At 38.4% G+C, this 15,232-nt stretch overlaps 1 protein-coding gene across 1 annotated transcript; it reads right to left on the bottom strand.

Annotated features, from left to right (window-relative positions):
* Positions 1–13,799: 13,799 nt before the first annotated feature.
* LOC112796903 (2-hydroxyisoflavanone dehydratase-like) lies at positions 13,800–14,936 on the bottom strand. Its single transcript, XM_025839577.2, has one exon. It carries the CDS (start codon positions 14,832–14,834, stop codon positions 13,920–13,922), a length of 915 nt encoding a protein of 304 aa, XP_025695362.1. The 5' UTR covers positions 14,835–14,936; the 3' UTR covers positions 13,800–13,919.
* Positions 14,937–15,232: the final 296 nt, after the last annotated feature.

The raw sequence follows: 15,232 nt of genomic DNA, 5'->3' as shown, positions 1-15,232 counted from the left end.
CTTCAAGAGGTCCCCCTCCATAAGAGCAATTGTTCTGTACCAAAGTGATGAGCTGAGGCTTCAACTCAAAGTTATGGGCATGAACATTTGGTGTAGCAATACTACTCCCACAATGTCTTGGATCAGGGATAGTGTACGAGGATAACACCCTTCTAGCTTGTCCGTCATTATTGTTGTTGACCCCTCCAGGAGGATTTTGCATCTCATCCTCCATGACTTGATCTTCTCCCTCTGATTCCTCTGACCCTTCTTCACCAACTATGAACTTTCCTCTTTCTGCTCTCCTTATCCTTCGGAGGGTTCTCTCGTCCTCAATATTACGTCTACTAGCTCCTGACATACACAAACAAAACCAAAATCACAAGTGAGACACTCTAGAACTAGAGTGAAATTGGGGTTAGTGAAACAAAGTATCAAACAGTTAGTGGGCTTAACAAAAACACAAAGAAAATGCTTAATCTAAACCACCTTTCACTTAATCATTGTCAATCTTTCCAATCCCCGGCAACGGCGCCAAAAACTTGATACGTAAAATTGAGATTTCACATGCAACCGGCAAGTATACCGGGTCGTATCAAGTAATAAAACTCACAAAGAGTGAGGTCGATCCCACGGAGATTGGTAGATTAAGCAACTTTAGTTAAATGGTAGATTTAGTCAAGCGAACATAGTTTTGATTTCATGAGCATTTTGATTTTTGAACATAGTTGCAAGAATTTAAATGGCAAAGAGTGTAAAGAACTAAAAGAAGAAATAAAGGGAAAGTAAATAACGGAAACTTAAAGTGCAAGAAACTTAAATGACATCAAAAGTAAATTGCAAGAAAATTAAGTGCTGAATTCCAAAGAGCAAAATAGTAAATAGCAAGAAATAAAGAAACAGAATGTAAATGACAAGAATAATAAATTGCAAGAATGTAAAAGGGAATTGGGTAATGGGTATTCAAGCACTAAGAGCAAAAGAAATGAGAATTAATGATAGAGAGGATCATTAGGGATCAGAGATGCAAGTTTTCATGAATTGATGTTAGTCAAATCCTTCTCAATCATGGGTATAGATCCATGGCAAGTGGGTGATTGAATCCCAATCTCTTGGTGATTCAATCTCTCTCAACATAACCAATTGCCACTTTCGTGATCTAATTGTTCATGAGAAGAGATGAAGCACAAATCTAATCCAGCCACACAATTCCCATAATCTCAACCAAGGAGAGTTACATCTCACATACTAACCAAGGTGTTTGATTAAAGGAATCATGAAAGGATGAACTCTAAACTGAATTATGTGGCTCATTCCTCAAATTCACCACATAATTCATATAGATTAACCCCTCTCTCGATGGTGGTTGAATCTTTGAAGATCAAGAGTTCCTCTTTAGATCAACCACTAGAATTGAGGAGGAGAAGATGAGTTCACCAATTCATTTCAACAAGCAGAGCTCTTCCCCCTAATGAAAGTGGGGTTTAGTGAGTCATTGCTCCAATTTCAACAACAATTGCCATAAATCAAAATTAAAACTAAATTGCAAAGAAGGATAAGAAGAATAATGAAATGCTTAAAGCTTAAGAGATGAAGAAGAGAAGTTCCAAGAAGAACCAAGAATGCTATCCGGGTATCCTTCCGGAAGTACTAAAGAGTTCTCAAAATAAAGTGCTAAAAGTATGAAAAAGTTCTAAGTGTCAAAAAGTGTAAAGTCCCCTACAAGTACACCAATCTCTTCTATTTATACTACTCCCAAAACTCTTTCAAAGATCTTGAATTGGGTTAGCAATATGGGCTTCTCTTTGTTGAATTCTTGGCTCAATTGGAAGAAGTGTTGCTAGACTTGGAAAGGAAGAGTTCATTCATCATGCTTCTGGCCCATTGGCTTGGCGTTTTTGTCAATAACGCTGGTCTTAATGCACGTTGGCAACGTGCATCACAATTTCCTGGAAGTGCGTTTGAGACTTGGGCGTTGCTAGCCCAAGTTGTTGCTAACAACTTGCTTTTCCTCTTCTTGGCTCTACTTTCATGCTAAATGTAGCCCAGAATTTGAGTGTCAACCTTCTGCTTCAATATGGACTATTATACATCATTGGAAAGCTCTTGATATCTATTTTCCAATGCCACTGGAATCACCTCAATTGGACTTTCCTAGCTCAAGTTATGCTTCCTCAAAGAAGGTAAGGTTAAGCTGCCAAGTTGTTGCCAAAAACGCACCTTCACTCCCAAGTTGGCAACGTGCCCGTGCCTAGCCTCCCAAGGCAGGGACTTGGGGCTGGCGTTGTTGCAAAACACGCCCCCTTGCTAGCACGTTGGCAACGTGCTCGTGCCCCCCTCCAGGGTTCATCTCTAGCCTTCTTGAATTTCACTTCATGTTCTTGTTTTTAGGGCCTAAAGATGACTCTGGTTTGGCTTCAATTTTGTGCTCCACCATAGACTATCATATATGGTTGAAAAGCTCTGAATGTTAGCTTTCCAACGCAAATGGAAGCACTCAATTTGGATCTCTGTAGCTCAAGATATCTTCCATTGAAGTGGACATGGTCAGGCTGCCTTGTTGGAGTTGTTGTGGATAACGCCCCTATATTCCAAGTTAGCAACGTGCATCACAATTTTTCACCATCCAAAGCTTCCTGGCGTTGTTGCCAAACACGCCAATGCTTTCTTGAGTTGGCAACGTGCTCGATGCTTTTTCCTAACTTCAAATATTACTTCCCACGTTGCCATTGAACACGCCTATAGAAGCTGGCGTTGGCAACGTGGTTGGCACTATCCCCTGGCGTTAGCAACGTGAATGGTGCTCCTCCCTGGCGTTAGCAACGTGAATGGTGCTCCTCCCTGGCGTTAGCAACGTGAATGGCACTCCTCCCTGGCATTAGCAACGTGAATGGTGCCTTGATTGGCGTTAGCAACTTGGTTGGCACCCAAGACTTGGTGCCTAGCCAAGTAACTATTCCTGGCGTTGTTGATGAACACTCCTTCTCTTCAGCACGTTGGCAACGTGCTCGAGCCTTCCTCAAGGCTCCATATTTGCTTCCTGGCGTTGCCTTGAAACACGCCAATGATAATGGCGTTGGCAACGTGGTTGAGCTCCAAAACTTGGTGCCTAGCCAAGCATTCTTTCCTGGCATTGCCTTGAAACACGCTAATGGTTCCTGGCGTTGGCAACGCCCTCGAGCTCCTCTTCAAGGCTTCATTCTTGTTGCTTGGCGTTGCCTAGGAACACGCCAGTGAAGTAGCACGTTGGCAACGTGCTCAAGCTCCTCCATGGCCCAAGTTCCTCTAGCTTAGTGTGCGTTGCCCATAACAACTCACTCCTTCCTCCAAGTTGGCAACGCCAACATTTGCTCTCCAGGGCTGCCTTGGCGTTGCCTTCAACAACGCACCCTCTTCTCCAAGTTGGCAACGCCAACTTATGCTCTTCCAAGGCTGCCAAGCTTGCTTCACAAATTGGCGTTGGCAACGCCCTTCTAGAGTTGGCAACGCCCAAATTTGCTTCTCCAGGGCTGCCTGGCGTTGCCTTCAACAACGCCCCCTTTCTTCAAGTTGGCAACGCCAACTTTTGTTCTTCAAGGTTGCCTGGCGTTGCCATGAACAACGCCCACTATCTCCAAGTTGGCAACGCCAACTTCTTCTTTCCCAGCTTGCATCATTCTTGCTTCCATGCTTTCTTGTTTCATCACCTATCATCAACAAGGGAAATAGCTTCAAAGTCTTACCAATTCATGCAATAAATTTCATGAGATTCATTCATACTCATTCATATATGCATTCCTTAAATCATTTGCATGAATTTGGCTAGAATCACATGTTCCTTGGTATTCTCATGCATGAAGATAAAACTCATAAAAGGACTTGTTTATTTAGAGAAAAAGAGTGAAATTAAGCTAAAACCAACTAAACTAACTAGCTAATATAACAAATATGCAATTGCATCACAACACCAAACTTAAAGTGTTGCTTGTCCTCAAGCAAAATATAAGAACTTTGTCACAAGAATCTAAGATGTAAGACTTGAATGTTCTTCCAGAGAGTAATTTTTCATTGAGCATGTCATCCTCACTTGTGTGGTCATTAATTTATTGTAATTGAATACAACTATTCAACTTTTTCAATTAAAATGCTTGCTTCAATACTAAATTGGTTAGCTTCACTAGACTTCTTTTATACCTTAGCACATGACCCTTGAACCATTCTTTCCTTGATGCTTCTCTTCTTTTTTTTTTTATTCCCCTTTTTTTCATTTCCAATGAGCTCGAAATCTTGTCTTAAGGCGGCTCTTTAGCATAAGTTTTCAATCAACAATCCCAAACCAGTTGGTTCAAGTTGTTAAGTGTTGAGACACTCTTAAAGATTTACTAACTCAAGCCTCTCTCCTTAACACATTCAATCACAGGCATATAACATTGAAATTTTGTTTGGATAGTGGTGTCCAGCACCTCTTTGGGTTGCTAAATGTTCTGTTATAGAGCTACTCTTGATTGTGGGTTTTCAATCGATAATCCCGAGTTAGTTAACTCAAGTTATCGGGTGATGAAGCACCCCTCGGATTTACTAGCCCAAGTATGTCTCTTAACATCAATCACCACAGACACATATCCAAATTTTGTCATTGATGCCTAGCCTTTCATTCTTTGTACTCTATTTTCTTTATTGTCAAGGTTATTTGTGCTTTTACTGATAAAGTCTTTGTGATCCTTAACCGAACTAGTCTTGTATAAGCAAGCATTCTTTTGAATTTCTTGAACATTGATTCTTTCACAATAAATGTATATATACTAGCACCTTTCTTATGGGACAACATGATTCTTTTTAAGCTAGAATTCTCTCTGTTCTTACTCAAACTACATCTTTTATTCCATTGACAAGTAAAAGTACTTAAGACAAGCAACCATTCCAAACCTGTGAGTGGTGATGCATGGAATGGGTAACATAAAAGAAAATGCTTCAAAAAGAAAAAAAAATGCATCTTAGAAGGTATACCATATTTCAGACATACATCTTCTTTATTTAATAAAACATAAAGAAAAACAAAGGAACTTCACCACCTTTAGTCTTCATGTCCCTTTTCCCTTGCTTGATTCTCCTTGCTTTCCTTTGCCCTTTGGATCTTCTTTCTTTTTCTTTCTTAGTTCTCCTTGTTGTTTTGTTGTTGCATCCCCTTTGGATCTTCTTTCTTTTTGCTTCTCCGTTCTCCTTGTTGTTTTGTTGTTGCATCCCCTCTTCTCTTTGCCACACTCCTGAGCTTATCATTGTCTCATTTAGCCTTTGTTGATTAAATCTCACCCTTGCAAGTTCCTGCTCTTCAAATATCTTGCGAGCTTCATTAAAGGTTTTAATTTGTGGGTTGAGTAATGGGGGTGTGGAACAGAGGTAACTGAGCTTTTCTTGGGTGCATATATCATAGTCAAGTCTGTCCTTATGCCTGGCTTCCCTGAACATTCTGCTTTCATTGAACTCTTTGTGAAATGTATTATGTCTAGCATCCAATCTATGGAGAAGTTCTCTTTGCTGAGCTTGCTCTATCCTTAGTTGAGCTTGTTCTTGTATTACTTTCTCCATGGCTTTTTCATGTTCCACAGTTGAATTGTTGATGGCTTCCTGCATCTTGGCATATTGTTCTTGTTGTAATTCCATCATGTGTGTTTGGTATTCATTTTGTTGGTTCATCCATTGAACTTGAATCCCTCTTTGTTGATCCATCAATTGCCAAAGGTCCCTTTGTTGTTGAGCTTGTTCCTCTTGGCTTCTTTGAATTTGTGAATATTGCCCAGAAATTCCTTCCAAGGCGGCTTGGAGTTGATTCATGTTCAAGGTGTGAGGTTCTTCCATTTCTTGAGGCTCCTCCTCTTGTCTTGCTTCTTTCCTTTTCTTCCTTCTTGCTAAAGGTTGCCTTTCCAATTGGGTTGTGGTGATGAATTCCAACCTTTCTCGAGTAAGAGGCTTTCCAACAGAGACCACATCAGTTTCTCCAAATTCTTCCAGAGGCACTCCAGCTTCTTCACATAGGCGCAGAATAGTACTGGGATATCCTAGCCAGCTGTCCTGTTTGACTTTTTGAGCTATGTCAATGATGTTCTTGGCTATAATGTCTCCAACATTGATTTCCCCTCCTTTCATTATACAATGGATCATTATTGCTCTATTCACCGTTACCTCAGAATTATTTGAAGTTGACATCAATGATCTCCTCACTATGTCATGCCATCCTTTTGCTTGAGGTATGAGATCACCTCTCCGAAGTTTGAGTGGTTGTCCATGTGAATCCAACACCCAATCCGTGCCTACTCTGCATAAGTCACTTACCACATCCATGTATCTTGGGTCATTTTCAACCCTTTCTTCATAGCTAGCTCGTTTAAACTGTTTTGCCTTGACCTTTAGCACCCTGTTGATGGTGTCCGGGCTAAAATCAACAGTCACACCTCTTACATAACTCATGTATGGTTCTTCATCATCATATTCTCTTATCACATTAGTGTAGAACTCATGGATGAGAAGCATGCTCACTTCTTGAGGTTGGTCACAGAGAAGCTCCCATCCCCTTTTTCTGATTATTTTTTGTATTTCAGGGTATTCATCTTTTCTTAGCTTGAATGGTAATTCTGGAACAACATCTTTGCTTGACATCCAGCTGAAGATACGCTCGTTGTGTTTGGATTTGAATCTTCTTTGATCAAATTCATCTTCTCTCCTATCCCTTGATGATGAGGCCATTGAAGTTCACTTGCAAGGGTTGAATCTCCCCCAAAAACTTGATACGTAAAATTGAGATTTCACGTGCAACCGGCAAGTATACCGGGTCGTATCAAGTAATAAAACTCACAAAGAGTGAGGTCGATCCCACGGAGATTGGTAGATTAAGCAACTTTAGTTAAATGGTAGATTTAGTCAAGCGAACATAGTTTTGATTTCATGAGCATTTTGATTTTTGAACATAGTTGCAAGAATTTAAATGGCAAAGAGTGTAAAGAACTAAAAGAAAGAAATAAAGGGAAAGTAAATAACGGAAACTTAAAGTGCAAGAAACTTAAATGACATCAAAAGTAAATTGCAAGAAAATTAAGTGCTGAATTCCAAAGAGCAAAATAGTAAATAGCAAGAAATAAAGAAACAGAATGTAAATGACAAGAATAATAAATTGCAAGAATGTAAAAGGGAATTGGGTAATGGGTATTCAAGCACTAAGAGCAAAAGAAATGAGAATTAATGATAGAGAGGATCATTAGGGATCAGAGATGCAAGTTTTCATGAATTGATGTTAGTCAAATCCTTCTCAATCATGGGTATAGATCCATGGCAAGTGGGTGATTGAATCCCAATCTCTTGGTGATTAAATCTCTCTCAACATAACCAATTGCCACTTTCGTGATCTAATTGTTCATGAGAAGAGATGAAGCACAAATCTAATCCAGCCACACAATTCCCATAATCTCAACCAAGGAGAGTTACATCTCACATACTAACCAAGGTGTTTTGATTAAAGGAATCATGAAAGGATGAACTCTAAACTGAATTATGTGGCTCATTCCTCAAATTCACCACATAATTCATATAGATTAACCCCTCTCTCGATGGTGGTTGAATCTTTGAAGATCAAGAGTATCCTCTTTAGATCAACCACTAGAATTGGGGAGGAGAAGATGAGTTCACCAATTCATTTCAACAAGCAGAGCTCTTCCCCCTAATGAAAGTGGGGTTTAGTGAGTCATTGCTCCAATTTCAACAACAATTGCCATAAATCAAAATTAAAACTAAATTGCAAAGAAGGATAAAGAAGAATAATGAAATGCTTAAAGCTTAAGAGATGAAGAAGAGAAGTTCCAAGAAGAACCAAGAATGCTATCCGGGTATCCTTCCGGAAGTACTAAAGAGTTCTCAAAATAAAGTGCTAAAAGTATGAAAAAGTTCTAAGTGTCAAAAAGTGTAAAAGTCCCCTACAAGTACACCAATCTCTTCTATTTATACTACTCCCAAAACTCTTTCAAAGATCTTGAATTGGGTTAGCAATATGGGCTTCTCTTTGTTGAATTCTTGGCTCAATTGGAAGAAGTGTTGCTAGACTTGGAAAGGAAGAGTTCATTCATCATGCTTCTGGCCCATTGGCTTGGCGTTTTTGTCAATAACGCTGGTCTTAATGCACGTTGGCAACGTGCATCACAATTTCCTGGAAGTGCGTTTGAGACTTGGGCGTTGCTAGCCCAAGTTGTTGCTAACAACTTGCTTTTCCTCTTCTTGGCTCTACTTTCATGCTAAATGTAGCCCAGAATTTGAGTGTCAACCTTCTGCTTCAATATGGACTATTATACATCATTGGAAAGCTCTTGATATCTATTTTCCAATGCCACTGGAATCACCTCAATTGGACTTTCCTAGCTCAAGTTATGCTTCCTCAAAGAAGGTAAGGTTAAGCTGCCAAGTTGTTGCCAAAAACGCACCTTCACTCCCAAGTTGGCAACGTGCCCGTGCCTAGCCTCCCAAGGCAGGGACTTGGGGCTGGCGTTGTTGCAAAACACGCCCCCTTGCTAGCACGTTGGCAACGTGCTCGTGCCCCCCTCCAGGGTTCATCTCTAGCCTTCTTGAATTTCACTTCATGTTCTTGTTTTTAGGGCCTAAAGATGACTCTGGTTTGGCTTCAATTTTGTGCTCCACCATAGACTATCATATATGGTTGAAAAGCTCTGAATGTTAGCTTTCCAACGCAACTGGAAGCACTCAATTTGGATCTCTGTAACTCAAGATATCTTCCATTGAAGTGGACATGGTCAGGCTGCCTTGTTGGAGTTGTTGTGGATAACGCCCCTATATTCCAAGTTAGCAACGTGCATCACAATTTTTCACCATCCAAAGCTTCCTGGCGTTGTTGCCAAACACGCCAATGCTTTCTTGAGTTGGCAACGTGCTCGATGCTTTTTCCTAACTTCAAATATTACTTCCCACGTTGCCATTGAACACGCCTATAGAAGCTGGCGTTGGCAACGTGGTTGGCACTATCCCCTGGCGTTAGCAACGTGAATGGTGCTCCTCCCTGGCGTTAGCAACGTGAATGGCACTCCTCCCTGGCGTTAGCAACGTGAATGGTGCCTTGATTGGCGTTAGCAACTTGGTTGGCACCCAAGACTTGGTGCCTAGCCAAGTAACTATTCCTGGCGTTGTTGATGAACACTCCTTCTCTTCAGCACGTTGGCAACGTGCTCGAGCCTTCCTCAAGGCTCCATATTTGCTTCCTGGCGTTGCCTTGAAACACGCCAATGATAATGGCGTTGGCAACGTGGTTGAGCTCCAAAACTTGGTGCCTAGCCAAGCATTCTTTCCTGGCGTTGCCTTGAAACACGCTAATGGTTCCTGGCGTTGGCAACGCCCTCGAGCTCCTCTTCAAGGCTTCATTCTTGTTGCTTGGCGTTGCCTAGGAACACGCCAGTGAAGTAGCATGTTGGCAACGTGCTCAAGCTCCTCCATGGCCCAAGTTCCTCTAGCTTAGTGTGCGTTGCCCATAACAACTCACTCCTTCCTCCAAGTTGGCAACGCCAACATTTGCTCTCCAGGGCTGCCTTGGCGTTGCCTTCAACAATGCACCCTCTTCTCCAAGTTGGCAACGCCAACTTATGCTCTTCCAAGGCTGCCAAGCTTGCTTCACAAATTGGCGTTGGCAACGCCCTTCTAGAGTTGGCAACGCCCAAATTTGCTTCTCCAGGGCTGCCTGGCGTTGCCTTCAACAACGCCCCCTTTCTTCAAGTTGGCAACGCCAACTTTTGTTCTTCAAGGTTGCCTGGCGTTGCCATGAACAACGCCCACTATCTCCAAGTTGGCAACGCCAACTTCTTCTTTCCCAGCTTGCATCATTCTTGCTTCCATGCTTTCTTGTTTCATCACCTATCATCAACAAGGGAAATAGCTTCAAAGTCTTACCAATTCATGCAATAAATTTCATGAGATTCATTCATACTCATTCATATATGCATTCCTTAAATCATTTGCATGAATTTGGCTAGAATCACATGTTCCTTGGTATTCTCATGCATGAAGATAAAACTCATAAAAGGACTTGTTTATTTAGAGAAAAAGAGTGAGATTAAGCTAAAACCAACTAAACTAACTAGCTAATATAACAAATATGCAATTGCATCAAACCACTCCCATTCTATCTGAGCTCAACGTAGTCATTGGGCGACAACTTGAGTGCGTATCTCTTGGGTCTCTGATCCACGGACCGAGTCCGTGAGATTAGAACCTTCGTGGTAGAGGCTAGAACCAATTGGCAGCATTCTTGAGATCCGAAAAGTCTAAAACTTTTCTGTGGTATTCCGAGTAGGATCTGGAAGGGGATGACTGTGACGAGCTTCAAACTCAAGAATGTTGGGCGCAGTGACAGTGTGCAAAAGGATAGAGAGATCCTATTCCGACACAAGTGAGAACCGACAGATGATTAGCCGTGCGGTAGCTGTGCCTGATATTTTTCATCCGAGACGAGAAATCCAACAGTTGATTAGCCGTGCAGAAATCGTACTTGGACCATTTTCACTAAGAGGATTATAGAGCCTGCCATGGAAGGAAGCCATGTGTGTGTGGAGAAGAAGACAGTAGGAAAGCAGAGATTCAGATGACAAAGCATCTTCGGAACCTCAACCTGTTCCTCATTGCTGAATCACAAGTATCATTTATTTCATATTATTTACTTTCATAAACAAAATCATTTTTATCATTAATCTCCTGACTAAAATTTACAAGATAACCATAGCTTGCTTCAAGCCGACAATCTCCGTGGGATCGACCCTTACTCACGTAAGGTATTACTTAGACGACCCAGTGCACTTGCTGGTTAGTTGTGTAGAGTTGTGAAAAGTGTGATCACAATTTCATGCACCAAGGCCCAAATCCTCAATGGAGTGGATTTCGACTTAGCTTACGCTCCGTAGCTGTCATCCGAGTTGTTTGTGAGAAGGTGTGGGGGTGATACCTGCAAAACACTCTAATGTTTAAGTCAGCAAAGGTCTTAGCAGGTTTAAGTGTATCGGAACTTATGTATACCTGAAGAGTATCAGTGTATTTATAGGGGATGAGCCAATAACCACCATTAGAGTAGTTCCACTTCTAGTGGTGGATAACTGTCCCCTTATCTTAGGGTTGTTGAAATCCCTCTTCTAGAAGTAGATGAGAGATATTAGAGATTAGTTATAACTCCTTTAGGAGTGAAGGGATTACCATGCAGCACTTCAGTCCGACCTGCGAACAAGTTGGTTATGGGTAGCTGTGCTTTGAATTTTCTCTGCTTTTTGAGCTAGGTATAAACAACCGGTACTCCAATAATTTTAAAAGTTAATTTCAACGACTAAAACTATTAAAATACTAGTATTCTAAACACATTTAAATTATTTTAACATCATTTTTACTTCACTTTTCCAAATTTTGTGTATTTAAAAGTCATTGTATGATTGTGATAATCCGTACAACTATTGGTTACATTGTAGTTCTAAAATTTAGATTTTTTTAAATAAAAAAAATTAAAAAGTGATAAAATAAAAAATTAATTATTATTAAATTTATAATTTTTATAAAATATGTGATTCACTATTTTAGTTTAAAAATAATTAATTCTTTACTTTTACAACTTCTTTCTTTTAGAGTATTTTGATCCGTAGTTCTACTATACATAAATATAGAAGACCTCTAGTCCTTGCACATTTTGTTTTTCTTGACGACCTATATATGAAATGAGTTGTATTTTCTTTTCGGTATTCGAAATGAGTGGTATTCGTGTGAACTACCATAGGATAAAATGAAACAAATCCTTCACAAGCTTTGCAACCCTATTTCGATGTGATTTTATTTTTTTTCTCAATTGGTCCTAAACGGTGGTAAAACCAGACTATTAAAAGGTTCCATCCATTGGCTGTTTAATGTTTAATGGTTGTTTGGTGAAATTCATAAAAATAACACATGATCAAATAACTTCATAAATTATAAGTCAAAAGATAGTCTATTAAGTATTAATTGAATTTGGTTTAAACAAATTAAACAAACAGAGTTATCTGTATATATTTTACCCCTTCTGCTGCACAGTACAATAATTGGGCAACACGTTACAACAGCTTTAATTATTTGTTAAACAATCAAGTGGATTCTTTTATTTTTTTTCAATGGAATACGAATCCATAATACTTTTCGCATAGCGAAATATAAAAATGTTGGTCGGTGAAACCCTAGTTAAACTATATTTATCTAACCAGTACTGCTTATGAAATTAATAAATTAGTCAAATTACTTTGAAATATAGTCCTTTTAATTATTTTAAAATTTTGACAAGTGATAGAGCGTGTTTGGATTGCAAAAGAAATAGAAAAAATATCAGAATCCAGTATTTTTATTAAAATTTAATTAATATTTAATTATTAAAAAAATATAATCTCAATATAATTTTATATCATTAAAAATATTAATAATAATTAATTAATATAAATTACAAAATATATTAGTTTTCTACTATTACTGAAAGAAATAAAAATGAAATGGTTTGAATTAAATGCTGAGTAATATATTTCAACAGATGCATAAAGTAATAAATTAATTGTTTTCAATTTCAGTATATTTTATTTTTTAAAAATATATATTTAAAATATCTTTATTTTTAAGTAAAAATTTATATGCAATTGATATCGAACAATTTTTAATTATCAACTTCAATTTATATAATATTAATTTCATATAAAAATAATTACATACAAATTTCTATCCTTATTTTTATGTATTTATATGAAATTATTTGATTTTAAATCTCTATACAATTTAAACGATGACATCCGGACTTGGAATAAGAACATGTATTAAGGTGACATCATCTCGCTATATGGTTTAATTTTATCTTCTAAATAATGTCCACTACTCTATGTGGAATTGCATCCTAATTGTTGATGTGTGTAGTGTGCATGTGTCTGTGAAATTCACATCAAATTGATAAATTAGGATAAGTTTTTTTTCTTTTAAAGTTGTTAAATGTATCTAAAAATGGTTAAACTTGTAACCATCTAATAAAATTTAAAAATATTATTTATATATTAAAATTAATTTTTTTCTACTAAAAATAGAGAAATTCGAATCCGTTACTTTTTAAATAAATATTGAAAAATTATACCATTTAAACTATAATTCATTGACATATATTAAAATTAATTATTAATATATTTATATTAAAATATATATACGACTTAATTTATTTTTAATATATATCTATATTTTAATATATATTTATATTAATTATTAATTTTAGTAACTGATTTTAATATACACATAATAAAATAAAATAAAATTAAGGAAGTGTCTTATGAAGATAAATAACTAAGATATAACTAAGATCTGAATACTTGATATATTCAGCAGATGATAGCCATCTAATGATTTTATCACCATTTTTGCATGAAAACGTCTTTATTTAAAATAAAAAAAACACATTAATTTAACACCCTACCAAATTAATGCCTACTAATAAGGGAAGAAAAAGATAGAAAATAAAATGGGGATGGAGTATCAATAGTGATGATTTAGTAATAAAAAATATTAAACAAAAATTAAAATTTATCATTTTTTATTTTATTTAATATATTTTATAATAAATAAATATTAAACAAAATAAGTTCACACCATTTAAATCAATTAATTTTTGTCTTTTTAATATGAACTATATTATTTATATATTGTACTATTTAATCATAAAAATTAATCATTAATATAAAATATATATTAAAATATAAATATATATTAAAAATAAATTAAATTATATATATTTATATATAATATATTAATAGTTAATTTTAATAACTAAATTTAGTGTATAAATAACGTTTCTTATTTATCAAATTATTGGTAGATAACATACATTAGCATTCCAAGAATCTCATTTCTCATGTGTATGTTACGAGAAATGAAGAACAGCTAACTGCGCTTTATTGTTGATTGATGAAAGATGCAATCTTTCGTAAAACCTCACGAGCATTGTCTTCGTCTGGCTCATAAACATGGTTGCAATGTCCCAAACCCAAATTCACAGCAAGCTCAACACTCCCACTCCAACCACTCTTCTTCAGCGCCTCAACGTACTTCTCTCCGGCAACCAGCAATGGATCCTTCTCCGCCACACACACCAACACCCTCTCACATCTAAGCCTCCTTAAATCCTCCGCCGCCGGCTTCAGCCTCGGATCCTCCGGCCCCTCGTTTTCCGGACACATGTATAGCCACTGACTGTCGTCCCCTATGCCTCCGAAGAAAGGATGGACGAGGATCGCCCCCGCAATCCTCACACCCGGCGCTAACCCTATTTTTCCCACTTGGCTAACTGCCCAATGGGTAAGGTTACCGCCGGCGCTGTTCCCAGCTACGAAAACACGATGCAAATCGGCGTGTTCGTTTAGCCAGGATTCCGGCCCGGTCCCGCCCGCGTGCGACGCGACCCACTGGAGGCTGCTCCAGGCGTCGTAGTAGCATGCGAGCAATGGCCGAAGCGGAAACTTGGCGTACTCTACAGAGACAGCGAGTACGTTGGCTTCGTTGGCGATTGCGGCAACGTGGTTGTGGTATTCCGGAGTGAAGGCGGACCTGGCGCAGAAGCCGCTGCCATGGAAGAAGAGGAAGACGGGGAGTTTGGTGTTGGGTTTGGTGGTTTTTGGGAGGAAAAGGCGAGCGGAGAGGGGTGGGTTGGCGGTGACGACGGCGTCTTTGGTGCGGAGGCCGGTGTTGTGGTCGTCGAAGGGAGGAATGATTGTTGGTGGAGGACGGAGGAGCTCGACGGTGCCGTCTTTGTAGACGCGGAAGAAGTTGAACTCGTGTTTTAACTCTTTTTCTTGTGTGCTAGTTGCCATTGTTGTTTGTTGCAGTGCAGAGAGCGAGAGAGAGAGAGAGAGAGAGTGTGTGTTTGTGTGTGAGAGAGAAAGAGAGAATGATGGACGGAAGAGTTCACTTATATTAATAATCAATGGGTTCACCTAACCAACCTAATCAATCCCCCTTTCTTTATGGAATTGGAAAGTGAAAATGTTTGGGAATATAATATAGGAAACATTTCAAGTGCACCAGGAGCACCGGTACATCAGTTGTTTTAACGTTGATTTTAATTAATATATATTATATATATTTTTTATAATTTAGATCAACGGTTAAAATAATTGGTACACCGGTACTCCCGATGCACTTGAAATACTTCCTATAATATATGTTAAATCCGGTCGAATATTATAGGTATCATATTTGTTTAAGCATT

This window comes from Arachis hypogaea, chromosome 4 (genome assembly GCF_003086295.3).
Source record: "Arachis hypogaea cultivar Tifrunner chromosome 4, arahy.Tifrunner.gnm2.J5K5, whole genome shotgun sequence".
NCBI classification, from domain to species: Eukaryota; Viridiplantae; Streptophyta; class Magnoliopsida; order Fabales; family Fabaceae; genus Arachis; species Arachis hypogaea.
Note: the sequence above shows the minus strand (reverse complement) of the source record. Positions and strands in the feature narration are given on the sequence as shown.

Bases quoted from the DNA above. Each gene is read 5' to 3' on its own strand.
- LOC112796903 (XM_025839577.2), bottom strand. From the start codon at position 14,834: ATGGCAACTAGCACACAAGAAAAAGAGTTAAAACACGAGTTCAACTTC.